Here is a 27,772-nt window from a genome sequence, read left to right on the forward strand (position 1 = left end):
CAAATCCGTCTTATTTGTGATATGTCTAGTTTTTAGTAATGCTGCTAGAGCACGATTTTTTTTATCTTATAACAGAAAATTGCAAAATTCTCTAAAAAATTAAATGCAATAATATGATTTTTTTTCATAAAAACATAGTGAATTAATAGCTAAATAGGTCAGTAAAAACCGTATCTCGATATCTTATTCGTAGCCTCAAATATCGAAGAAAGAATATTTAGCTATCATATAATTTTAAAACGCTACACCGATATTTATTGTTATTTATTTGTCTTTTTTCAAGGTTCAATGATAAAATGTCTTAATTTAATAATTTTTAAATAATTAAAATATTCTTTGTTCAAGAAGTTAAAAGAAAAAAACGCGTATGGGCATATTAAAAAAGATTACCGATTTTGAAATAAAACTACTATAAAAAAATGCTCGAACTGTCTTCCATCAAACAAAAGCCGCTTATGCGTAGACATTACAGCAGTTTCATTTTCTGCTCTTGACAGGCTGTGAATGAGTTCTTGTATTCATATTTTCATGTCGTCTCTAGTTGTTGGTTAAATTTGGTAAACAATATCTATCTATGAGGTCGGCCTCATAGATAGAAGTCCAAACAAGTGAGGTCTGAGGATCGGGGTGGCCGAAAAAATAGACTTCCTTGACCAATCCACCTCTGTTGATATCTTATATCTACATGTTCTTGCACATTTCTTGAGAAATGTGCTAGGCAACCGTCTAGTTGCAAAAACACATTTTGTCGTAATTGCAGGGGTATATCTTCTAATAAAAGAGGTAATTTGTTCACCAGAAAATCAAGAAATATGGCACCATTTAGCGGTTGATCAAATAAATAGGGCGTTAAATAAATACACATTGAGCCTCCAATGGCCTTGATATTGGACCTCCCGCAACCAGTGAGGATTGTTGTCACACCAATAATGCATATTATGCAAATTAATATTTCCATCCGAATTTTTATCCGAAATTCTTAGTGACAGTGGCCTCATCTGTCCAAAGAATTTCGGATAAAAATTCTCTATTTTTCCTAATGCTGCCCAACATCCAATTACAATAATCTAACCGTCGGTCAAAGTCTTCGTGATTCAAGGCTTAATGTAAAACCATATAATATGGGCGCAGTCTAAAAATTTGAAAGAAACACATTGCGAAATATGTAAAGTAGTATTTTTTGTGACATAAAAACTTACCTGTGATCCTTTATGTAAATCTATATAAATGTTTAAAAGAGTAGTACGTAATATACACAACGCGCGAGACATTGCTCTTGACCTAACGTGGGGATTGAATTCCACCTATGCTAAGATATTAATAATATTGTCTTCCCTTGGTCTAACCGAGTATCTTCGCAACTGAGGTCAAAAGCTGCCATTACTACTTGCTTATACCAAAGTTTACAGAATCGAATACAAGTTGGGTCACTCCGGTCGGCCGTCAAAATCCACCCCGCAGTTCCTCGTCTGCCCGGTGCACCAGGTCTGATGCACATTTATTTATCGATGTATATCGAGCGCGCCAAGCTCATTTCACGTTTACTTACGTTTCGGTGTATAGTTGGAGTAGGGTGAAGAGTATTATAAAAATGTCTAATCGAAATATTTGTTCAGTGGATGTACCAAATATAGATTCTATTAAATAAGTTTTAATTATGAAAATTGAGTTTTAATTATCTTTATATTACTTTAACTCAACCTTCTATTTAATCCTTTACAAGGGATTAATATTAGTAAATAAATATTGCAAATATAATAATTATTTATTTAACCACCCAACTATTATTTCAAATAACAAAAATTTTAGGTGTCAAGCCTGGAAAAAAGCCCTTGGATTTATAGGATCCCATAGATACGCGGATAATACTCCAACGCAATGTTATAACCGTATTAGAATTTGTAGTTTGCATTTTAATGATGACAGTTTTACAAATTCCTCGAAAACCCAAATTTATTCGTATGCTATCCCATCGATTGGAGTACCTACCCAAAAAGGTATGTTTTTTTTTATAAATTCAAACCTAATCAAATTATTTTTTATTGATTTCAAACTAAAATAATATAAGATATATTGTAGACGATGCACATTTTCCTAAAGCCAGTATTGATGCCATTGTTTAGACAGAACCCTTCGAAGTAAATGAGCCAAAGCAGCCGTTAGTAAAAGGTAAGATATTTATTTAAATCAAAATACCTCTAATCTACTAATACGTATAAAAAGTCGTTATGTTTTTGTAACATACCAAAATCAACATATTACGCCTTGACAATCCATCGTAGATTTGATTATAAACGGCATAAATTAGTTAAGTTTTTTATATAAATTGAATACATAACATTGAATATATAATCTAAATTAGCAAAATTAGTTGCAGGAACCCAAACGTCTGTAGAACTTTCAGCAGATACGCCAAGAGAAGTTTTATTTAAGGAGACAGTAAAAACACTAGAAAAAACCATTACTACCCACACTTGTAAAAGAAGCCTTGAAACAGAAAAAATTTAGAACGTCATCTATGGTAATGACGTTCTGAATTTTTTCTGAAGAAACATGCAATCTGTTAAAAACTCAAACATTATTGCTGAATAAGGACTCAAAAGGACGCAGCTATACCAATGGATTTAAACAGTTTGCTCTAAGTGTGTTTTTTTTGGGTCCAAAAGCTTACAAACAAATTTTACCCAAAGTTTATCCTCTACCATCAAAATCTACATTAAACCGTTTTACACAACAATGGGTAATTAATCACATTTTAACGAGTTTGTGTTTAAAGTAATTGAATGTAGAGTAAAATTGTTGCAAGAAAAAGAAAGATACTGTATTTTATGCATGGACGAAATATGTTGAAAATCTCACTTTTTTATTATATTTCTAAAGACAAAATTGTAGGGTTTGGTTCAGGGTTATATAAAGTTGCAGGAAGTGCATTAACGATAATGGCAAAGGAAATTGCTAACAATTGGAAACAACTCATTGCCTATTTTTTTTATAATACATCTGCACCTGTTAATCATTTAAAATATATTTTATTTGAAACTTTCCGAAGGATACGCAAAACCGGTTTAAATATTTTTGGGGTTGTATCAGATCAGGGTACTAATTTTTAAAAACAAGCTAAAAGTTCTTTAAAAGTGACAGTAGATAATCCCACATTCTTTGTTGACGATGAAAATTTAAAACTAGTTTATTTATTTGATGTTCCCCACTACTCAGGTCGACGAAAAACAAGTAAAAAATATTTAGAAATGATGTATAATATTGACAAAAAGAAGCAGTTCAAAATGGCCCATAAATTAACAAACGACCACATTTATCCTAATAAATTTCAAAAAATGAAAGTAAAGTTAGCTTCGCAAGTATTTAGCCGCTCTGTAGCGGTAGCTATACATACTTATATTGAATTTAACGCCTTGTCAAAAGAAGCAACTATAACAGCCAATTTTATATTTAAAATGAATAATCTATTTGATTTTTTAAACTCCATTAACTTACAAGATTTTCAAGCTTTCATGGGAACTGAAAAACAAAAAACGTTATTGCAAGATATAGAAAGAATACCTTTTTAAAAACCTAAAAGTAAGAATATTTATTTAAATAATATTTAAATAGATATCTATTTAAAAAATGTCTCTCACGTCACTCTTGTAAAATATGCATTAATTTTGCAACTGAGTCAAATGCCCTGTTTAATGAAGAGTTATTTTATTGTAAATTAAAAGCATATAAAAATAATACCTTATTTGGTGGTCTAACCATACCTTCAAAAGACATTATTGAGTACATAATAAAATTAGAAAGTATTTTTATCGCTAAATTTAATAAATTATCAGCGCAAGAAGCAATGGGCTATAATCTTAAAAAACTATTTTCTAACTTTACCTTGAAGCATCCCTGTAATGAATTTTCCATTGACTATTTTTTAAGTTTATACATAAGGGTGCGTATTTATTATACATTAAAATTTATAAATGCCTATATTAAAAAAGAAAAATCTAAAAAAAGGTAAAGATGTTTATGTAAGCAAGCTTAACATATTAAAACATTTGTAAATACTCATAGTACTTATGTATCAAACTAAATAATTATTTTATATAAGTTGATGTGTTTCGTATTTAGGTTAAAAAATATGTTTAGAATGAAGTTATTATATCAATAAAATGGTCAGCCTCTCCGTCCATTTATAATGTATCTACTTATTTTAATAAAACTTTAACCAGTCTTTGTAATTATTAACTTTGTTTTATTTACAATAATAACTAATAACCTATATACCTAGTTTTATATCCTACAATCCCAAATATGTTCATGACCAAATAGGTACAAACAGGTAACAAATTGATGGAAATAGGTACTCGTGAATTGGTATTAGGAGCCTATGGAATTTCCAGCGATCCCCTACACCCAGGTTAATACTATCAATTGCCAAGTTTTGGCTCTTATTACTCCGGTCTCTACACTCGTTTTATAGCTCACACCTGCAGAAGTCTTTGTACGATGATTTTCAAAGAGCTGGCGCCGAGTGAACCAACTTGTATTCTATTCTGTAAACTTTGCTTTTACGCAAATTTCGCACTGAACGCGGGAAAATTCTCGCATTGCGTAAACGTCGATTTGGATATCGAGCTCTGTATACCCTTTGAGCCAATGTCGCATTTTGAAGAAATTCAAAATATACCGCAATCATATCGACAGCTTCATCATTTGTAAAAGCACTTTACTTATGTGTGCAACGAACACAAATTGGACTGCCTAATTTTAATGTTTGTTGACAAATTGATTTTAGGCATTTGTTTTTTCTTCCATGGCCTACTCTTCAATATTCTGCCTACCTTGCACTTGCATTTTATATGCATTATTATGCCCCTATGCGTTTTTTTTTAATTTTTGAGCAAAGAATATTTTAATTTAAAATTAATAAATTAAGACATTTTATCATTAAACCTTAAAAAAAGACAAATAAATAACAATAAATGTCAGTATAATAGCGTGTTATTAAAATTATATGAGAAGTAAATATTCTTTCTTCGATATTTCAGGCTACGAATAAGATATCAAAATACGGTTTTCACTGGCCTATTTAACTATCATTTCACTATATTTTTATGAAAAAAAAAGTCATATTATTGCATTTAATTTTTTAGAGAATTTTGCAAATTTCTGTTATTATATTTAAAAAAACGCGCTCTAGCGGCATTACTAAGAACATCACAGATAAGACGAGTTTGATGAAGCAATAAATGTTTTTTCCAACGACACCAACTCTGTTAAAATCCGTTTAGTCTTTTAGGAGTTACAGCAGTTTTTAAAAAAAAAAACATTGAAATACCCCCCACCAGTTTATTTTATTAGATACGTCACAAAGTGTTAAACAAAAATTACTCGAGTAAAGCTGAGCTTTAAAAGGCATATATTTTTTTGTAACATTTACTGGGCAGATTTCAGTAAAAATCATTTAAAAAGTTTAAGATGGCGGTTACGCCTCCTGGCGACCATCTTGGAAATTTGAACATATTTTCCACGGTATTCTTTTGGCTACTTTAGTCATAAAATTTTTTACCGCAAGTCTCTACGACGAATAGTTTCCAAAATTAGGCACTTTGCATTCTTATCTGGCCACCCTATACCTGGTGGCCAAACAAGCGAGGTAAGCGGCTGTATCTCAGGACCTGTACATCTGGCAACAATGGAATTTTTTTTAATATTATAAAAGTGGCCATGAGAAAATTCTGGAAATTATTTTTAAGTTCCGTATTTCACCACAAGAGGGCGCAACTAAAAATGAAATTGTGGGGACTTGTATCGCTCTCTCACTCACTCCGAGAGTGGAGGGGAGGCTGTCAATTATCAGGATGTATTCGATCCATTATGGCGGATTAGGTTGCACCTGAGTCGTGACAGAGACTGGTTGTAAAAGTCGTTGACTTTCACGTGTCTAAGCTATATAGCCGTTTTCTTGTACGATTGGTACAATAAAGTATTGTTACCCGTTAACGAGTGTATTATTTTGGTGTTTAAGAGTATAGTATCTCTCGTCTGGTGACTACAAAACCTACAAAATAAAAGAAACGTGTTTTTCTCCGAAAACTTAAATATTAACTTATACTTTAAATATTATTTTTATAATAATTCAATTTGTAATAATTTCAGTTTTTTTTCATTTTGCTCCAAAAATTTAAATTGAATGATACCATTCAATTTAAATTAAATAAAATATGATGTCAAAAATATACATTTTTGACATCATATTTAAAAAGTACATAAAATTTACAAAAATACTGTGAAAACCGCACGATGATATCTTTGCTTGTTTTAAAGTTATAGCGAATTAAAGTCTTTTACGCACCGAGTCCAAACGTATGTACCGCCATCTAGCGCTCGGCCTTGAATGTCTAGTTAACGTATAGTAGGCGGCAAAAACAAAAAAACTTTTAAAAAAGATTGTATGGAAACGTTAAATATTTATTAGACGGCCTGTTTAAATCTGTTTTCAATTTTCTTTGCTTGATTTCTTGTATAATGCCTTTGACAAATAATGAAGCTATGGATTTGATTGCGGTTTTCTTTGAGTGGTTTCAAAATGCAGCAATAGCCGAAAGACAGTATGCCCTTTGGTTTCCAGATCCCCGCCATTATCGCAGAGGAATTTTTTCACGGTTGGTATACAGCGACTACGCGATAGTGGGAGTTTTAGTCGGGCCAAATTTAGAAGGCGTCGCTCTTCTGGAAGAACTGAAGGAAACATTATTAATGTATTGGCCTACGTAGAGTTTAATAGGCATATTGGAACTCGTGCGTGATCTTTAGATTTGGGAATAGCTCAAACTACTGTTTTTTAATTATAATATAATTTTCTTCTCGAATATAGGCATTTCTTTTTATTTTAAGGCTACACCATTTCCATATAATCCTACATCAAGCTCTAAACGAACACAATTTTGGGCGCCAAATTGATTTTTGCTAATGGATACAAGCAATGATTCGCAAAAACAGGGATTTTTTGTGACAGATTCTGTGGACCGATGAAGCCACTTTTTGTAGCGATGGGAAAGTCAACAGGCATAATATGCATTATTGGTCGGTTGAAAATCCTCGTTGGATGCAAGAAGTCCAGCACCAAGGCCGCTGGAGTATAAACGTGTGGTGTGGCATTATCGGAATGAAAATTATTGGTCCTTATTTTTTTGATGGCACATTAACCGGTAATGTTTTTTTTTGCATTTTTTAACAAATTCCTTGTCTATTTTAATGGAAGATTTGACATTGGAAGTAAGACGGACCATGTATTTCCAATTGAACGGGTGCCCAGCAAATTTTTCCAGTTTGGTGCGGCATCATATAAATAATTACTTTCAAGGGCGCTGGATCGGAAGGGGGAGTCTATATCCTTGGCCGGCCCGATTTAACATGCTTAGACTTTTACTTATGGGGTCGTTTAAAAGATATTGTGTACCAAACTCCACCTACAACAAGACAGGATATGGAAAACAGAATCCGTGGTGCAATAAATGAAATATCAGCTGCTGAAATCGAAACAGTAGTTTTATCCTCCCAAAGAAGATTGGAAGCTTGTTTGAAATGTGATGGAAAGCAGTTTAAACACCTATCGAGGCATTAAATACCAAATATGTTTGAGTTTAAAATCCTTGGGTCCTTTTCAGGACCATAATTAAAATATAAAAAGAAATTCGTTAATAAAATTATTCACCTTAAGAAAGTCACATAAACTTCCAGTTATTCTGTGATACATAGGTATTACTAATTTATAATTTATTAATTAATTATTATTTTAATAATTTATTAATTATGACAACATCATGGTATCCTAGTTGTGGTAATACTAATTAGAGATTTTTAGGCGGGACACTAGATGGCGGTACGTAAGTTTAGGCTCGGTGCGTAAAAAACTTTAATTCGAGCAAAGATATCATCGTGCGGTTTTCACAGTACTTTTACAAATTTTATTTACTTTTTAAATAGGATGTCAAAAATATACCATTCAATTTGAATTTTTAGAGCAAAATGAAAAAAACTGGAATTATTACAAATTGCGCCCTCTGGCGCTTTTATTAGAAACTATAGAGTACTGATGATATTAGACTTTTAAAGCAGCTACATTTATCTAGCAAATAAATTTTGAATTGCTAAAATCAAATGAGTGGTTTAGAATTTACAGCTATTTTAATGATTCCACTTTCAATAGCTTCCCCCACCCCTACTTTTGTTCGTACGTCAATAATTCATAAACCAAAATGATTGACTGCAAATTATCTAGGCTTACTAAAAATAATATCAAAAGTATAAGTTAATGTTTAAGTTTTCAGAGAAAAAGAGGTTTCTCCTATTTCATTTTTAGTTGCGCCCTCTTGCGGTGAAATACAGAACTTAAAAATAAATTCCAGAATTTTCTCATGGCCACTTTTATAATAATTAAAAAAATTCCATTGTTGCCAGATGTACAGGTCCAGAGATACAGCCGCTTACCTCGCTTATTTGGCCACCCGGTACAGTGCATCCGTAAAGTAGCTTATAAATTCAATAAAAATAAAATGGACCGTTTCTAAAAATAATGCCCGAACTCGTCGATTTTAATATCGGATATAGGGTTTTTCTACGTGGATAAATATACACGGTGACTCAAAAAAATTATATGACGTCATGAATAGGTTTTTTAAAGGAAAACCACAATTTTTTAATGCAGAATCAGAAAGAACGCATTTTTCTACAAAGGATATGGTACAAATTAATAGTGGTTACATAAGCAATTTTGAACCGAAAATGATGATAAAATGTAAAATTAAAGAAATACATATCTAAATTAAATTTTGGTATTTTGGTTTTTTACTTGTTGTTATCGTTGTTGTTGTCAGCACAAAAAGTGAATTTATTTTGGTGTAACTATTTAAAGTATTTTTACATTTGCAAGTGGTGTTTATTCTTCTTGAGAGGCGAAAGTATTGTCATCCGGCGTTTTATTAATAACTACACTTTATTATATACTGTTATTGTATGAAATATGAGAAAATTAACCGAACGTAAACAAATCGAAATCTTGTGCATGATTGGTTTCAGAGATATGTCGCGTACTCAAAAGAAGATGGTGCAGTTGTTTAATTAAACTCATTCTGATTGGATTAAACAACTGCACGCCTATTAGCCATAGCATGATAAGCAGAGTTGAAGCAAAGTTTTGTGAATTCGTGTATGTTCGGAATATCCAAAAAACTGGTCGGGGTTCAATAACTGAAGAAGATCAGCTTAACGTTCTGTTAACGGTCCAGGATAATCCTAAAGCCACAATCACAGGCACGGCTTCTTACTTTAATTTATCGCTATCTACTGTACATAAAGTATTGAAAAAAGCAAAGTTCCACCCTTATAAAATATTCTTACTTTTTAAAAGCTATCGGAAGATGATTTTGATCGCTAAAATAAATTTCGTGAACAAATGCAGCAATTGTTTAATAAAAACAATAATCTTGTAAAACAAATAATATTTTCTGACGAAGCAACATTTACTCTAGACGTCCATGTGAACAGATAGAATTGTCGATAGTGGGCGACCGAAAACCCTCATGGGTTCACAGAATGTCTCAAAAATGTAATGTGTGGTGAGGTATAGTAAAAGGAAGAGTTTTAGGACTTTACTTTTTTGATAACACTCTCACTGGTGAGAGGTATTTGGACTTTCTTCAAAATGATCTGATCCTCGCGCTGATAACTTTATATCCGGATTTGGAAGAATCCGACTTGCACCAACGTAATCATTTTTTTAGCAAGATGGAGCCTCGCCACACTATGTTTTACTTGTTTGCAATTAGATAAGGAAACACTTCGTTGGATAGGTGGACAAGGAAGAAATTTTAAATCACCTTGGTTATTGTCAGATTATTAATGGTGCTCAATTCGAACATATAATTTAGATAGGTTTTAATTTTATATTTTATCATCATTTTTCATTCAAAATTGCCTATGTTACCACTATTCATTTGTACTATATCCTTTAAAAAAATGAGATAGTACAAACGTTTCTTCTGATTCTGCATTAAAAAATTGCGGTTTCTAATTAAAAAAACCTATTGATGACGTCATTTTTTTTAGTCACCCTGTATATTTAATTTCCACGTAGAAAAAGCCTAAATCAAATATTAAAATCGACGGGTTCAGGCATGTTTTTTAGAAACGGTCTATTTCATTTTTATTCAATTTATCCGCTACCTTACGGATGCACTGTATAGACTTATAAGGCGCAACCATTTGACCTAGCAAAGTTTAAAATGATATTTTTAAAGCTAAAAACTGATGTTCGTTTATTTTTAATTTGGTTTGATGTTAGGATTTTATTACATCATGAACGTTTATGTTTATCCGTAAACCGAAGAAACGAAAATTTACCTACAAAAATATACGCAAAAAACATATAAAGACTTACGGTTCTCCTCATTTTATCATTTAACTTTGCATAATGTAAGGCCAAAGCGCAGTACACTGAAAATGTCTTAAAGAGATTTTCATCTGAAGCTGTGAATACCACTCCATTAATCTTATTTACTACTTGAACTACACCTAAAAGCGATTTTTTTAATCATTGTCATTTGCACAAGTCTTATTATTTAAGTACTCTACCTAAAATATTATCAACACTAACGATGGGCATGCATAGTATCGATCGGGTTATGAAGCCAGTTTTTGCCTCCACTTCGGTAAAAAATCTAGGATCATTGTAGGCGTCCCTTAAATTCACAGTGACTCCAGTCCTAGCCACCAAGCCTGGAATACTTCGATCCTTGGACAGTCTTACTTTGATATTTTTCTTATGCATGGTTGTACTGGTGCCATCAATTCCTTCATCGAAAACTTCAGCGGTCATGTCACTACTTTCGGGGTCGATGATAAAAAAAGCCCCTCGTTCAGCACCTAATGTCGCCTTGGCAAACTTCTACAATTTTTGTGCTGTTAGCAAATGGAACTAGCCAAAGAAAATTTGATTATTTATTGAATAAATAAGTTTAAACGATTATATTGAAAGAAATTTTTAAATCAGGTTGGAGATTCTACCATCTTACTCTACTTTACTGGAGGTGACCCACAATAAAGGCCCTTATTCCGATAACCCTAATAATAGGACCTAATCCAGTCTCTTTTTCTTTTTACTTTTTTTCAGTAATACAGATGCTTAAAATTCATAGTATTTGATTAAATAAACATAAGACGAAACAAAATAAACTTTGAAACTAAGATATCAATTGTATTAGTGATTCAGTGTGAAATTTGGGTATACATGTTTGGATTTGAATGTTCGATATTAGGTCAGGTACCATCCCTTTAAAGAATTGTATATTCCTTGCACTGACACCCTATAAATTTAGAGTGTCCGGAAGATAAATAGGAAAAAAGAAGAAAAACAGCTTGTTAACAATACTTTAATTGGCTATCTTGATATTCTGAAAAGAACGGGGCCAGTAAAAAAATGCAATTATTGCTCTTAAATGGAACAGTCAAGCAGTGTTTAATAAAAAATTTTGATTGTCAGTCAAAAACCATACTTAATATGTATATGACATAGACTTATAATCAAGAATAGATCAAGCTTGACTGAAACAGTCTTGTTATACCACTGAAGATGACTATTTTAATTTTCTGTGGCTAAATACAGCCTCTACTCTTTTTATTCTACATCCAGATTTGAAATAAAACGGGAATTTATTATTTAATCCTTAGCAACTAAGTTTTTTTCCTTTTTAGATACCAAACAACTACAACATGAATGTAGTCTAAAGGCCGATAAGATAAAAATAACCAACTAACACGATCCACGAATAATTTACGGCTAAAACCATACAAAACTTTAACAGTCGAAACACAGATTAAATTCGCAATTGCGTAGCTAGCTTAATCTGTGTTCGTAAGCTTTCTTGACTACAATAATTTTTTTTCCTTGCACGCAATCAAATTCAAGTAATTACCAACCTATTTTCGAACACCCTATAAATACATATGTGCATATGATTTTGTTTAATAGAAACATTTTCCATAATTGGTTATACGTCTATGGTGTAGCATGACCAGATACAAATGATGCCATAATAAAGTCGAAATTATACCCATTTGTAATGACGTCATTTTTGTTTATCTTTGTTTAGCATATTCCAAACAGCGGCGACAACAAACTTTTGAAAAAAATTGGTGTCTGATGATTATTCATCTTTTATATACTAGGTTATGTGAAATATCCGTCACTGTCAATCAAAAATATTGGTTTGTCAACTTGTTCTTGAAACTTATTTCGAAAAGTGTTAGATAATGCCTAAAAAAAGATATAATAGGTATAATGAACAATCGCATCTGATGATTTTAAATATATTGGCTTTTTTTCAACTGGAAAAGGAACAAGTCCGAAACGGAATTGCACTTCAAATTGAGAATGTGATATAGCGAGCTGCAGATGCAACAAAATTAAGCACAATAACGATCGCAAATATAAAGAAGAATGGGATAAAATTGGATCAGGATTACGCAGCCCGTATATCTTCCAAGCAAAAGACAGCAAAAACCAAAATTACAACATATTTGAAACATAGAATTCGGGACACAATTTATTCTATGCCATTTATTCTACGCCAGAAAAGAATATGTAATATTGGCAACAATAAGAGAAAAGTTCAGGGAAGAAATTGAATATTTTGAGTTTTCTATTGACTCCTTAAGAAGATGGATCAATAGTATAGGCTTCAAGTGGAAAAAATCAAATAACAGAAAATATTTGATGGACTTGCCAAATATTGTTCATAAAAGAATCAATTTTTATTTTATCAATTTTATTAAGGGAGTATATCAAAAATAGAAATGTAGGCCCGGAAGGTTTTACTCCAGTTTTCATTGACCAGACGTGGATTTTTAGCAAGGGATCATTTCGTAGTAGCTGCCAAGATGACACCAAGCACACGGATTCAAGGAAAAACAGTGAAGGTAAAAATTATCTAGTTATCTTTTTAGATTTTTTTTTAAATAAAAACTATTGCCCTTGTAAGGGCCCTCTAACTTCATAATTTCATCTGTTTCATAGTTTCATGTAATTTCTCTCTAAGACAATATAATGGAATTTAACTCCATACACTACTCGTATGTGCATGGAACATTACTTATTAATTATATTAAATTTATGTTTTGGAAGAATGATTTCTAAAAGAAGAGAATTGAATTATCTTTTATTTTTAGGGTCATCGTTATATCGTGGTCCACGCCGGAACCAAAGATGGCTTCATCAAGGATGCAAATTTAATATTCAAGAGTGGATTAAAGACGGGAGATTATCATGACAATATGAACAGGAAAAACTTCGAAAACTGGTTTAAAACTCAGCTGGTTCCAAATCGTCCCCCAAAGTCATTTATAATCATGGACAATGCAAGTTACCATTCTGGTTTATTAGAAGAAATCCCGAGAAAATCTTGGACAAAGCAGACTGATCGTACTGCTTTACTGACCGAATGGTTGAAGAAAAAGAATATTGGCTTTCCAGAAAAAGCCATTAAAGGTAAAATATGGAGTATTGCACGCAGAAACGGCCCTAGTGAAAAAAAGTACTTCCTTGATGAATATGTTAAACCTTTAGGACACAAAAGTTTGCGACTGCCACCATATCATTGCCAGTTTAATGCAATTGAAATGGTATGGTCGGAATGTAAACGAAAACATGGTCAATATATTTCCAATTTTAAGGGGTCACCTTCAGGAGTTCTGACTACATGGGATATGGTAATAAACGAAATTTCTATAGATCATTGGCAAAAATATGTTTTTCATACAGAAAAGGTAATTGAAAAGGCTTGGGAGGCAATACAAGTGTGTGATGCCTATGACATTCTGCCACAAATTTTATTTTATGATCGCCGTTTAAAAATTCAATCATATCGTTGCAATTTCATTAACTTGGTAATGCAATATGGCGTGTTTTTTTTGAGTTTGTATGTTTTATTTTTTGGAATGGTATTTACATTTTAATGTGTTATCATATTCCTTCAAGCAGCATTTTTTTTCATGAACAAGTAAATTAAATTGTCAGTATTTAAATTTTCCTAGTGAGTTAAAATAATTTTATACCATTATTCACAATTTTTGTAAGCTCGGTTTTGTTACGTCTACTGCTCGTGCCGAATTCTACTTTTCAAATATGTTGTAGATTTGGTTTTTGCGGTCTTTTGCTTGGAAAATATATGAGCAGCGTAATGGGATAAAAACTGATCTGTTTTTATCCCATTCTTCTTTATATTTGCGATCGTTGTTGTGCTCAATTTTGTTGCATCTGCGGCTCGCTCTATCACATTCTCAATTTGAAGTGCAATTCCGTTTCGGACTTGTTATTTATATCCCATTATTTATGATTAATTATAATAATATTTGTTAATTGTTAAGTTTGTTAATAATACAATAAATACTACAAGATTTTTTAAAATTTTTTGGGAATGAAAGTATATACACGAATATAAAAATATAATAATATGCTCCTAAAATAAATCATATGTTAATTTCTAAACGTATAAAAATACATAGCAGACTATTATTTTCTGAAAGCGATATTATTATGGTAAAGTTTCTAATCTAATATTGATTGGCAAAAATATCTACGCCATACGTTTTTTCTCACCTGGATGACGTAACTACAAATGGGTATAATTTCGACTTTATAACCTTCTGCTAATAACCTTGGTTTAATTTACCTGAGCCTTTGGGTTACAAATGAGAATAATTACTGGCTTTATTTTAATAGAATGCTTTGTAAATCCATAAATATTTTAATCAGAATACAAAATTTTAGTTTGTCAACTTGCGTTGCTCTTCGAATTCATTCAAAGCCAAACGGTTTTTAGCAATTTACCTAATAACTATATAGTTCAGAGAAGCTAATAATTATAAAATAAAGACAAAAAAATCGTACCACAATTTCACTAATTAGTTTCTCCAGAGATACGTTATCAGCAAAATAACACTTAATCAAATCTAAAAGGTAATCATTCAGTTCTTGCTGCTTTTGTAGAGCCAACCTTAGTCTGTTTTGATGAATTGCTGCACCCATCCATCCCGACACTACTATTGATATTTTTAGATCGTCTTTATTAAAAGGTACATCTGGGATAGTTCTATACATTTCAACAATGGCGTAGCAATCACCGTCTGTTGTTACTATGGGAACGCATAGTACAGATTTTACCATGTCATCTAAAATAGAAAACAAAATCTTTTATATGTTTAAATATCCATTAAACATTTTCTTTTTAAATATTTTCATACAACAAATTATTTTAGACGTTAATTATTAGCAATATATGATGTAAATTATAGGGAAATACGATTAATTTTTTGAAATTATGTTTTCAATAAATTGAGATTTAAAACTATTATTGCCCCTTGTTATAATAATTTCGGTCGGTAATATAATAATTTCTGCGACTATGTAGGATCATTATCACATAGTTCTGTTGATTTGGGTTTTATTTATGTTGTTTATTAAAGTATTATTTATTAATGGATTTTATTAAAGTAAATGATGGAGACTCGTGTAATGTTTTTTTAAGTCGGGCATTATGCACCGCATACGGTGCGACACATTTGAGACTTGAGTTGATCTTCCAACTCTTTTGAAACCGCGACAACATGTAGTAGTGTGGAGCCATACACGAGTCGATTCGACTAAAACTAGTTTGCAATCAGTTCCAGATCGATCGTACGCAACCGTCTGCCGCGGTCAGAGTGATCAAGAAGTAAAGTAGAGAAACACGAAGAGCTGTATAATTACAAACTTCCTGGATACTTAAGGAAAGATTTGACAGAGGAAGCATGGCAACAAGTTGCTCTCGAAATGAATTTGTTGGGTATGTAAACTTGTATAATTTATTTTTGCATTATTTGGAAATAAATACATTATAATGTTGTTCTGTATTAATTCCTGGTAACGCTTTTTTCCACTGCCTTGGTAGAAATGTGCCAGAAGAAAATTCGTTTTTATATGTTGTTGGGTTTGTCCACGGTCTCGTTTATATCTCTTTGGTAACAATAATTTTCCCTTTTTAAAAAGTCCCTTTTTTCCATACGAAGTTCTAAAGGATGCAAGAAGCTCTTATTATATTATTGACTTCTGTTAGATCACGGCATCTTATGGACCCATTAAATACTGCCAACTTTTTTGCTGCCATTCCTAACACACATTCAATAGTTTTCCTACCTCGGCTTAATCTATAATTAAATATTCTCTTAACATTGTCGAGGGTTCTGCTTGAATAGGGCCTGAATAAATTGCGTGACAATGGGAACGCTTCATCTGCGACGAAGTAATAAGGAAACGGAGTGTCTGTTTCGTTATATCATAATGGGGAAGGTAAAGGTATGTCAAAACCGCCATGGGTTAGCCAGTAGTTTATCGCAGAGGCTTTAAAAATACCGCCATCACTATTACGTCTATCGAAACCTGGTTCTACAATGGTAAATAAGCCATCTGCATCGTAGCATGCCATTAGTACAGTAGAAGTGTTTGTAATTGAAGGTTCCATAATAGCTCAAAACGATCAGTTATATGTTTAAATTGTTCTCCTCTAGGAATAGGTATGTAAATATCCTTTAATGCGTTCCAGATAATCTCTGTAGTTTCTTTGATAATTTTTCTTAATGTGGTTTCACCTCTTGCAAAATATAATGAAAGTGATACGTGTTCTTGTTACATGTATTTGGCTACTTATGAAACAGTAGCCAAATACATGTAACAAGAAAAGTAAAAATCTAATAACTAATCTAATGTGGAAGATATTTTAGAAATAGTCAAAATGTAAAAGACGACCCAATAATGAGTACTATAGTCATAGAAGTTCAAGTTGAAGTTTTAGAAAAAAAAACACCCTGTATACTAACTTAACTACATACATACATAATTAGATATTTAGCTATTAATATCTTAACCTACTTAACAAAACAAAGGTAAAAACACAAAGTCACGGTCTCATCAAATCCATATAATTTTTTAAAAGCTACACGTGTTTCGCTCTTATCGTAGCATCATCAGGCCTAAAAAATATATTAAAATATTTTTCACAAAAAGAACGCTTATAAAACTCATTACCCAGACCTATACAGATCACATTACAACTAACAACAAAAGAAAAGCTAGGTTAAGTTAACAATTCCCACTATAGATAAAAATATATGCTTAAAAAAATGAAGAAGTAAAAATGTAAAATGTCACCAGTGGGGAACAAGCCAGCAACCTTTAGATTCACAGGCGCGCGTCTAACCCATAGGCCTCTCCCCAATTTAACTCAGGGAGCGGATATTTTGCATGAGTGCTCAAAAGGCAAAAAACTGGACTTGTTAGAAAAAATGGAAATAACTAAAGCTAAGAAGAGCCCTGTCCTTGTATGTGTGAACGATTTTTATCTATGGTGGGAATTGTTAACTTAACCTAGCTTTTCTTTTGTTGTTAGTCGTAATGTGATCTAAAATGATTAAAAAATCAAAAGCGATAGCTTTTAAAAAATTATATGAATTTGATGAGACCGTGACTTTGTGTTTTTACCTTTGTTTTGTTTTCGTTTGGTCTCTTAGAGAAAAAATGGATGATACGTTTCTAATAAACCTACTTAAATAGAATGTATTATGTAATTTATTATTTATGTATCCAATTTGGATTAAACCAGTTAATTTCGAGAATCAGATTTGAGATAATGACCTTATCTATGGTTTGTAGCTACGCCTATTCTAGGCATTCAAGAATCTAAGATACCATCGCTTTTTTTTAGCCTGTAATAGAAATTTGCATAAACTCTTGATTTTCCCCATGTTTTATAATTTTTATAGAAGATAAATCCTCGATTTAAATTATCTCATCCACAAATGTCAACATTTTCATAGCTTCTTTCCCCACTTGACCTTGAACAATCTTGACATCTTGGACATCTTGGACAATCCTCTAATAACTAAGTTGATTTGTCTTGTTATGTCTTTGTGTCGCTGAACATATTTTTTCACATAGTCCAAACTTTGTGATTGATTTTCATATCTTATTACTATGACCACTTGTTCTAATATACAATTTTTCTAGCCTCATATCTTGTCCCTCCATTAAAATTGGTAGTATGAGGAGTTGAATCAAGGCAGGTATTGTAATGATATTGGCAACGCCTCGAATGTCAACTGTACTTCATCATTCCGGAATGGTCGCGGGGACACAAACTTTAATAAATCGGACCAAAGTGTGTGAAAATGCCAAAGCTGGTGGATTTAAAAGTTATTGAACGAAAAAAAAAGCTGGAAGAAAGAGACTGCGATACGATCGCAAATAAAGCGGACTTGCAGAAGCGGCTTCCTACACGTTACTTGAGAAAGGTGATGACCCAGTCACCTTTGGTCTTGTTCTAAAAAATTTAGAAGCATAGGAAGATATTGTCATACCTGATATTTTAGGAGTTACTATATATTCAGGTACGTTTTACTTTTAATAATGTAAAAACTATATTTTTTTTTAATAAGTGTTATATTCATCACCATGTCTATTTACAGAAACACCACATGATGAAGAAGTTGACCAAGTGGAAACCAACTTCGTATAGAGGAATCCAGCGAGGATAAAGAATAAAATTCCTATTTTTAATATTTTTTATCTATTTTTTATTAATAAATGACAGAATCTTACATAAAATTGTATATTGTTTAATTAAATCCAGTAATAAGAAAAAACTTTTTTTTTCTTGTAAGATTAACATCGTCCCTCCATATAATTGTTAGATTATCATTTCGGTCGACCAGGACATCAAGTTGAACCGTCTTTATAAAAATCTGTCATGACTTTTACTCGCGTCCAAATTGTCAGACATTTGTATAAGACAATTTTTTTGCTTACTTAACGTTCCTTTGAATATCGACACGCTCAAAAACTTTTTTTTTCCTACCTATTTTTAAAACATTTCGCTTACTACTTGTTAGATTAATATCTATCAGAAAGACATAAAGCGTATAGATGATGAATGTCTGATGAATGGCGCTCAAATATTTCCATGTGACTGTTTTTTTACATGTTTGAAGATTTGTAATGCTCACCTTCCCACTAAAATGGCAAACTGACATACACTTTTTTGTTTTAGGAGCTAATCTTCTAAATTCAAGAGAGGACCCCATGACGCCACTGACTTTGATAACTGCAACTTTTGCATCCCAGGCCTCCCTATTGTAAATACGCCTTACTTGTATGACATCCGCGATAATGACGTATTATCAAAGTCTATATATTTTAACAAGTCCGCTCACTCTCAACATTCCCCAAAAGTTCCCCTCCTGTCGACACGCTTTGTCTGGCCCATCGGACAGACATTCAGACTAACTAAGTAAGCACCTCGTCGGCGGATCTGGTTATAGGGTGGCATTGCATTAATGTTGCTATTGACCGGGTGTGCCTAGCTTAAAATAGTATATTTTTTTTCCGAATTTTATAATAAAAGAACCACAGATATTACCAGCCACAAGTGCCTTGGTAATTATAGCAAGAGGAATATCATATAGTTAAAAACAATCTATGTCATATTTTCTTACAAAAAACTTCTTAAATGTTGATGAATTAAAAGATATTTTAGCCGTAACATCAGATCAAAGACCAGACTTTTATAATATAGTTAAATCTTCTCATAAATTAATAATACAAGAACTAAATTTTTTATCCATTTTTTTTTCTATTTGACATTTGTCATTTATTAAAATCAACAAGAAGTATTTTTTTTTCTTTTTTTTAGGACGGTGGTACTAAAAAATGTTTCATTGCAACAATATATAAGCTAGAAAAGGCAGAACAATTTCGGTTAGCGTCGAGGCTAACTGATGATCATTTCAGTCTGAATGATTTGATCTGAGAGTTAGTTACATTTTCTTCCCAATTATTTATGAATTCTGTTTCGGTTGTAATAATAATCATCAGCATATTGATTTTAAAAAGAAAAAAATGACAAATAAGCTATGATAACAGCGAACTTTATAAACAACATTAATATATTATTTGATATTTTAAATTCAAGCGCTTTGGAATCGTACCAAGCATTTATGGGTTTTTACAAGTAAATTTTCAGATAAAATGGATAAATTATTTTTAAGATTAAAAACTGTAATAAGAATGTATGACAAAGAAACAAATGAAGAAATAGAAAAGGATGTGACCAAAACGTTAAGATTTATTTATGGCGGGAGATTAACGATTTGTCAACTTGAAAATTATGGAAAGTGCTAAAAAAGTAGTATTGCGATGAAAAAGAAGGTTGCAACTATCTTGAGAATGCCAATGACAATTTGCATACCATAACACCAGAATTAAAAAGCTGAATTTTTCCAGCAACAAAAAATACTATTTCGAATTTATATATTCAAAATAAGGATTCAACAAAAATTACCTACTTTTAGAAAAAGGCAATTGATTAGCACATGTATGTAGATATTTATTAAGTAAATGTATATTTAAGCATACATGTTCTATTTGCGATGATTTTTCGAAAAATCGTATCAAATCGTAAATATTTGTTTATTTTATGTTTTAATATATTTTTTTCATTTAAGGTGTTATGTGTTATTAACATCATGTTGTTATGCATCTTATGTATTATAGGTTTTAAATCCAATTCTTTTTTATTGATTTTTTTCTTTTGAATTTCCAAGAGGCACACACATGTGCTGATTTTGATAAAAACATTTAACAAGTGAAATCCTATGTTGCGTACTAAAAATACCAACTGTATTTTATCTTATACACGTTATGTAATTAATTTAACATTTTTCAGAATTAATTAACCAAAATTCCTATTAGCGTAAATAATCTTAAAATAATATTACTTTTCTATTGCCCCCGTAAATAGATTTCCTTTGAGACCTTCGCGAACGCGTCTTATATCGTATCGATCGATGCACGCAAACATAATTTACGACTCCACGCGAAAAATTCCACCTTTTCGAGGAGAACAACTATTAAGTAATCCGACTTGTTGAAATATATAGACTTTGACATTATTGCATTAATAGGAGCAGCCTAATCACCTGCGGTATGCGGTAGACTTTTGGCGTGATACGCCGGATGCAGGCAAACCACCCATCGAAGGTTGAATCGACTGAGGCCTACATCAAAAGAAACAAATACATTTATCAAGAATACGATGAATAATAGTCTTAGATCATAATATCCAAAATTGCCGAGTGAAAATACTTTAAATGAAAAAAAGTAACTACAAGCCTTGTACACTAGTGATTACTGAGTAGGAAGAGCGCTATAAATATTGTTTTAACTTAAATAAAGCCTTAATCTACTATCTACATAGAGTACAATAACATTATCTGAAAATATACTCAATTTTCTAAGGGTCTTCAACAGCAATTGATTTCTCTGAATAACTATTATATCTATTGAAAAGGTTCGCTCCTAAACATGTCTAACGAAAAACATGAGTACATTGTGAACTTCACCGAAGTAAGGGTACCCTTATATTTTTTGCGGGGCAAAGAAATATTATACCTATAGCGAAGAATATAAGCCATCATTCTTTTTAGTTTGTCGATTTAAAGGTACCTTGAAATAAGATTTTATAGAACATTTTCTAAAGGGGAAAATTGTAAGACTTATTTTATGTTCTTCGATTTATTCTTCTTTGATAATATTTTTGTAGGCCCTAGATTAGAGTAAATCAAAACGACAATGATGGTACACTGAAGTATTAAGAAGTTTGCTACTTCTTTTTAAAGCACAAGCCAAAAAACATTCGGGAATAGTTTTGACTCGAAGTACGAAATTAGAGCAGCAATAAGTGCGTCATATCCTAACTTGCTAAATGCAAATCCATCAGATACCAATATTGCTTCAAAAATATCCCTAACTTTATGACAATGCAGTACGATATTGTCTAATTATTTAAATGCATCCCACCTCCTCGTCGGAATAACGTACTTATGCAATGTCAGGTGTGGTTTTTCTTCTTCGAACACCCTCAGGCTTTTCGAAATAAACCAGTCTAACCTAAAAATCTTGAAAAATAAATTGTTCAGCCAAAAAACGGCCGAACACGTCAAATTTAATATAGAAAGGGACATTTATTGACAGAAATTGCGTTTCTCAGTCGTCATCGTGGATAAAAAAAAAATTCTAACACTTATTTTATGAAATTAATTTAATGAAAATGATCTCCGTTGACATCCATACAAAAGTACAATTTATTTTATTGTTTAAAACTTCTTCGCACATTACCGAAAATTTCGGGCGTTGTTAACTGACTTTCATTTATACTTCTATTTTGAAAATCTTCAAAGGAGTCAGGCTTTGTGGCAAAGGCTTTGGTTTTTAAATGACTCGGTTTTCAATCAGTCAAAATTTGAAATTAATATGACACAGGAGCTGACCAAAAATCTGTCAATTCAAAATTTCAGTGATTATGAGGATCTTTTCGCAAAGAGTTAAAAAAGGTTAATATAGAAATATAATTTAATTTAAATACAATTGATTTATAATAATTTATTATAAATGAGAACGAAGGGTGATACATCAAATTATACCAAGTTACTTTTATTTAATAGTAAATAACTTAAAGAAAGTTTTATATTGCAGATTCAAAAGTCAGAGAGATTAGGAGATCAGAAGAACTTTAAATTGTTATCATTTTTAATAACCCATTAAATGAATCAACTAAGAATACGGTAAGTATTATTGAATTTTCTTTATTTTTAATAAGTTACAAAATTAGAAAATTTATTACTAAGCTTTTCCTTTTTCAATCAAAGTTTCTTGCCAAGCTACACTTATTCGGTGGCATATTCGTATCGAGCGTATTTAATAGCGACTTCAGCTTTCTCGAGTTGATATAGTATCAAGCGCTCGAGATACCGCATTATTTGCACCAGCCCGCGCGCTGTATACAGAAATGTCTTTAAAAAGCCTAAACATCACTTTAATATAGTTGTTGGTATCAGTACCATGTGTCATAAGTGTTTGGCGATAGTGTAAGCACCACTACTCAATTTTTTCAATTTTACTATCGACATATTTTTTATTTTGGGTATTTGTTAGAAATTTGGAATAAATTTAGGTGTGTTTGTATTTCCTCATAGCCTTTAGAACTTCCATTTCCTCACAGCCTTTAGAACGGAAAATGTACAGAGCAGTAAAATACATCTTGGCCAATATTTTTTCAGTATATTACATTCTGTTAAGTCATCGTTGGTCATTATAAGGCTAGGTGCGATTTTTAGAGGCATTATCTCTACTAAATTACAAACGGCAAGCATGGATGATTTTTGGGAGTTTGTAATTACGCATCCTAACGGTATTTCTCCTGCTGGTGACTGGATAGCAAAAAAATAAAGCTTATGATTTTGTACATCGCAATTGCTTGTAGCATCTACAAACATAATTTCAGATGGCTAGACTAAATATTCCGCTGCTTTTTACATTATTGGTGTGCATAAGGCAACTGCGAAATATTCATCCTTCTCACAAGTTATCTTACACTTTATACTACTATAACTTTTTAAATTTGTCTTTAACTGAGCTAGCATATTGGCATCCGTTCGATCACCATATTGTTCTTTGAAATGGGATTTCCACATGTTTGAAAAATCATTTTTGATTGGAAAATGTCTCTCGGAAACAAGTTGGTTGTACCTATCACCTAATTCCTCCATCTTGCTAGAACAATAAGTAATTTAAGCTGAGGCAGCCGAGTGGCCTTTTTCGAAGAGTTGAAGGATTTCCTGTTTTGTTCTGTTGCCTATGGGTCTCTTTGTTAAAGCAGCTTCACTGTCTACCGTATGATTATGATCATACCTTTGAAAGTTATAATGCAAGGTCAATTTTCCCGTAAAACATCAATATTTTTATCTTTAGTTCGTGGCCTAAATTCCTGCTTCCTAATAACTATTATTAGTTGAGATGAACAATCTATATTTATTGAAAAATGTTTTTTTTTCCTAGGGCCCTTCAATTTATTTATCTTAGTTTTAAACTGACAGTGATAAATTCTTTTAAAAATATTTAATTTTGCTTTGTTCGGCGCAGTATTGATTGTTCTAGTAATATGCCATGTATTTTTTGACAGTTGATCTAAGTCCCTCACCCAACTCTGCAAAGAAAAGAATCCATAACTAGAAAATATTGTAATTTATCTCGGTTGTTATAGGAGATATAGAGCCTTGCGGTCTTTACAATATTTAAGAAACGAAATATGCCGTTGTTAAATTTTTGACAACTGTCATAAATTTTAATCTACTGAGTAACTTTTAAAACTTTAGGATTTTGGGACCTCCTTGTATTTCCGTTATAATAATAACGGGAAAAACCCTATCAAACCCATATTTTATTTTTTTAATTCTTGTTAAATATAACATAATTGCAAAAGTAAAAAAATGGTTTTGATAGGGTTTTCTCTGTAGAACATGATTATGCTATCTGTTTTATTGTAGTGATTTAGTATTTTGTAATAAGAAATAAAACTATGTTTTTTTCAATAGAACACTGTATATTTTAACACCAGTTAGCAGCCCATTTAATTCCCTTTTCAAAGGTATATCACACATGAATATTAAATAAGAAGTTTTAGTATTTAAAATAAGGACTTATAAGGGGGAGAGGGATCTCTTTATTTCTTTCAAATAAATATTCTTATAAGAATTACCGCAAACACTTATCTGATATACAAGTGTGATAGATGGTTAAAAAATAAAGTTTTATATATAAGTTGTCTAGCTACTGGTGCTATGTATATTTTGGGGGTTTAAACAAGCTTAAATTTATTTAGTATCTTTAAACCCTAAATCAGTGCAACGCAGTGGTGCACCGAGGGGGGGTGTTTAGGGGTTAAAACCCCCCCCAGGACTGCAGGACCTCTAAAAGAAAAAAAATAATTACAAATAATATTAATAGAAAATACCTATTTAAAAATATAATTTAAGAATTTTATTAGTTTTAGTAGGATTAGATTTTGCATCAGAAAATGTCCGCAGTAATCCATTTTCTATAATAATTATTATAATAGTGAAGGGATAAATCAATTTTCAAATGCTCCCCGTAGCAAAGCAGCAAGTAAATCAAATTTAAGTTCTCCGGTACCCGTTTAGCTGGAGGCGGCGGCGCGCGCCGTAGCCTATCGAGACCGAGATTTTGCTTTCGGGGAATCACAGAATTCGTATTTACGTTTTTATAAAATTTTGTTGCGTCATTAGTGGAGTGGCAAGTGGCAATACTGGCATACTGGCAATGCTTTGTGTTTTGTGTTTGTTCATTAATTATTTATCATGGATAAATTTGTAATTAAAAGGCCAAGATTGGACCCAAAAGAAGCAAATAAGGTTTGTTTGCATAATATAATTATTTTATAATATAAGTATGACTAGTATGACATACAGGATACAGGGTGATGGGTGATGTGTTGGTATTTCGATCTATCCCCTCAAAGTGGAAAGAGATTATTTGTGATAAATAAATCCCCATAAACTGGGAGTCACAAGTGAGGGGTTTGAAAAATTTTAATTTGCACTTTAAGAATTATTGAAAAGTTGGTGCATACTAACGGACCAACCAAAAAAAACTAAAAGAAAAAGGATACCTACTATTTATCTTTTAAAACTTACTTGGCTTTTCTGAAAGCTGTCGAACTAAATTACTAAATAAGTAAATATTTTGGATAAAAATGTGATAGTAAATTTTTTAATCTAATAGAAATACAATGCTGTTAGATGTAGATTTGGAGTATTAAAGAATTTTTAATTGCCGATATCTCAAAAATCGCTCATTTCCGATCCCGAGTTTATATGCAGATTAATTTATAACAACCTCTAGAATTACCATTTTCAGCGAATAGGTCGAATTGCCATTACCAATAACCTAGTATAATTTGCCTAGAGTATTTGATTTGATTATTAGATAAAGTTTTTGCCACAAACCAAGGAACCTTATTGCGTTTTTCCGGTATTTTTTATAGGTGCATGGGCCGAAACCTCATACTGAGGATAACGAAATAGCTTCCACTTCATCTTGTGAAACAGTGCAAAGTCAAAGTCAGCAGTCGGTAGAATATGATTTTGGTTTTTATTTTTCTAAAACGGTTAGTAAATACAGCCAAGCGAATATTTGTTGTTCAGTTGTTCGCCAAGACGGTTATTATTTCTCGGTGTGAGAAATAATAATTTGTAAATATTGGTAAATGCGGATTTCTTTCAGGTGGATGATGCTACTAAGAAAAGGCTTCTAGAAAAGCCTTGGACTCCCGATTCTTATAAATTCAAGTTTCCATCTTCTGGTCCGAGGAATTTGAAATTTCAAATTGGTTGGATGACTGACTGGAATTGGCTGGTATATTCTCCATCATTGGATGCAGCCTTTTGCAAGTTTTGTGTGTTATTTTCCACAGTTGTTGGGCAACAGGGGTCTAGTGCAGGAAAATTAGTTAAGACACCATTTCGAAATTGGAAAAATGCGAGGGAAGATTTTAAGAAACATTCAGAAAATCTGTATGATAAAAGTTGTTTAAAGAAAGCAGCTAACTTTTTAGCAACGTATACCGGCAAACAGGAAAATAATCAGTTAATGCTTGATAAAGGAAGAAAATTGCAAATACAAAAAAATAGAGAGTCTCTTAAACCTATTATTAAGACAGCTATTTTTCTTGCTAAAATGGGACTGTCTTTTAGAGGCCATCGCGATTTTGGATCCTTGGATTTCAATTCACCACCACATAAAGAAGAAGGAAATTTTCGGTCTCTTTTAAAATTCAGGGTTGAGGCAGGAGATCATATTTTGACCAATCACTTAAAATCTACCGGACAAAATGCTACTTACATCAGTTGGCGAATTCAAAATGAAATTATTTCTACATTCAATACCATTATTTTAGATAAAATGGTAAAAAGAGTTAATGATGCCAAGTTTTTTAGTATTCTGTGTGATGAAACGACTGATATTAGCGGTACAATTCAATTATCATTTTGCACTAGATTCGTAGAAAATAATAAAGTTCATGAAGAATTTTTATAATTTATTCCTGTAACTGAAACCACTGGTGCTGCATTAGCTCATACTATTTGTTCCTTTATACGAGAGATAGGATTAAATGGGAAAAATATAGTAGGACAAGGATATGATGGAGCAAGTTCAATAAGTGGCTACATAAAGGGTGTTCAAACCATTATTCGGAAAGAATATCCCCGGGCTATGTATGTGCATTGTTGCTCCCATAGTTTTAATCTTGCGATATCTCAAGGATGTGCATTACCAGATATTCGAAATTGTATGGGAACCATAGAGTCTACCTACAATTTTTTTAATTTTCCCAAACGACAACACGTTTTAGCAAATGAAATAGAACAATTAGATGAGAAGCCAAGTTTCGAAAAATTAAAAAGACTGTGTGCTACAAGGTGGGTTGAAAGACATGATTCAGTTCGTGCATTTATTTCTTTACTTCCTGCCATAATTAAGGCATTGGAAATTATTACAAATTGGACAAACAAGAAAACTGCGACTGATGCTCAGTTGCTGTCATCCGCTATTTGCAAATCTAATTTTTTATTGAGTGTTTATGTTGTCAACTCGTTATTTGAATTTACGTTACCGCTTAGCAAATACCTTCAAACCGTAAATCTAGACCTACGTTTAGCTGTTGACTCTGCAGAAAAGACAAAAAAATCGCTACAACAGTTAAGACAAAACGCAGATGATGTTTTTGCCAATATTTTTCGACAAGTATCAGATTTTTGTAACGAATTTGATATAATTATA

At 32.0% G+C, this 27,772-nt stretch overlaps 2 protein-coding genes and 1 long non-coding RNA gene across 5 annotated transcripts in view; 2 read left to right on the top strand and 1 right to left on the bottom strand.

Moving 5' to 3' along the window:
• The window catches only part of LOC126744997 (cAMP and cAMP-inhibited cGMP 3',5'-cyclic phosphodiesterase 10A-like), a 112,744-nt gene that overhangs the window by 55,550 nt on the left and 29,422 nt on the right, over positions 1–27,772 (bottom strand). For both annotated transcript variants that reach the window (XM_050452632.1, XM_050452631.1), the window contains exons 3-5: positions 14,939–15,219; positions 10,627–10,939; positions 10,433–10,566 (exon numbers count right to left, since the gene is read on the bottom strand). In XM_050452632.1, the coding sequence (XP_050308589.1) occupies positions 10,433–10,566; positions 10,627–10,939; positions 14,939–15,219 (728 nt within the window). The remainder of the gene's footprint in view (positions 1–10,432; positions 10,567–10,626; positions 10,940–14,938; positions 15,220–27,772) is intronic.
• Positions 1,816–3,692, top strand: LOC126744999 (uncharacterized). The gene is made up of 3 exons (XR_007663391.1): positions 1,816–1,997; positions 2,080–2,169; positions 2,372–3,692. It is a non-coding gene; the product is annotated as an uncharacterized LOC126744999 (long non-coding RNA).
• Positions 12,166–15,903, top strand: LOC126744998 (uncharacterized). 2 transcript variants are annotated; one of them, XM_050452634.1, is made up of 3 exons: positions 12,166–12,969; positions 13,219–13,537; positions 15,712–15,903. In XM_050452634.1, the coding sequence occupies exons 1-3, from the start codon at positions 12,931–12,933 to the stop codon at positions 15,768–15,770; spliced, it is 417 nt and encodes a 138-aa protein (XP_050308591.1). In that variant the 5' UTR covers positions 12,166–12,930; the 3' UTR covers positions 15,771–15,903. The 2 variants fall into 2 exon arrangements, with proteins under 2 accessions (XP_050308591.1, XP_050308590.1); XM_050452633.1 differs by lacking the exon at positions 15,712–15,903 and having other exon boundaries at positions 13,219–14,310.

Source organism: Anthonomus grandis, chromosome 15 (genome assembly GCF_022605725.1).
Source record: "Anthonomus grandis grandis chromosome 15, icAntGran1.3, whole genome shotgun sequence".
Taxonomy (NCBI): domain Eukaryota; kingdom Metazoa; phylum Arthropoda; class Insecta; order Coleoptera; family Curculionidae; genus Anthonomus; species Anthonomus grandis.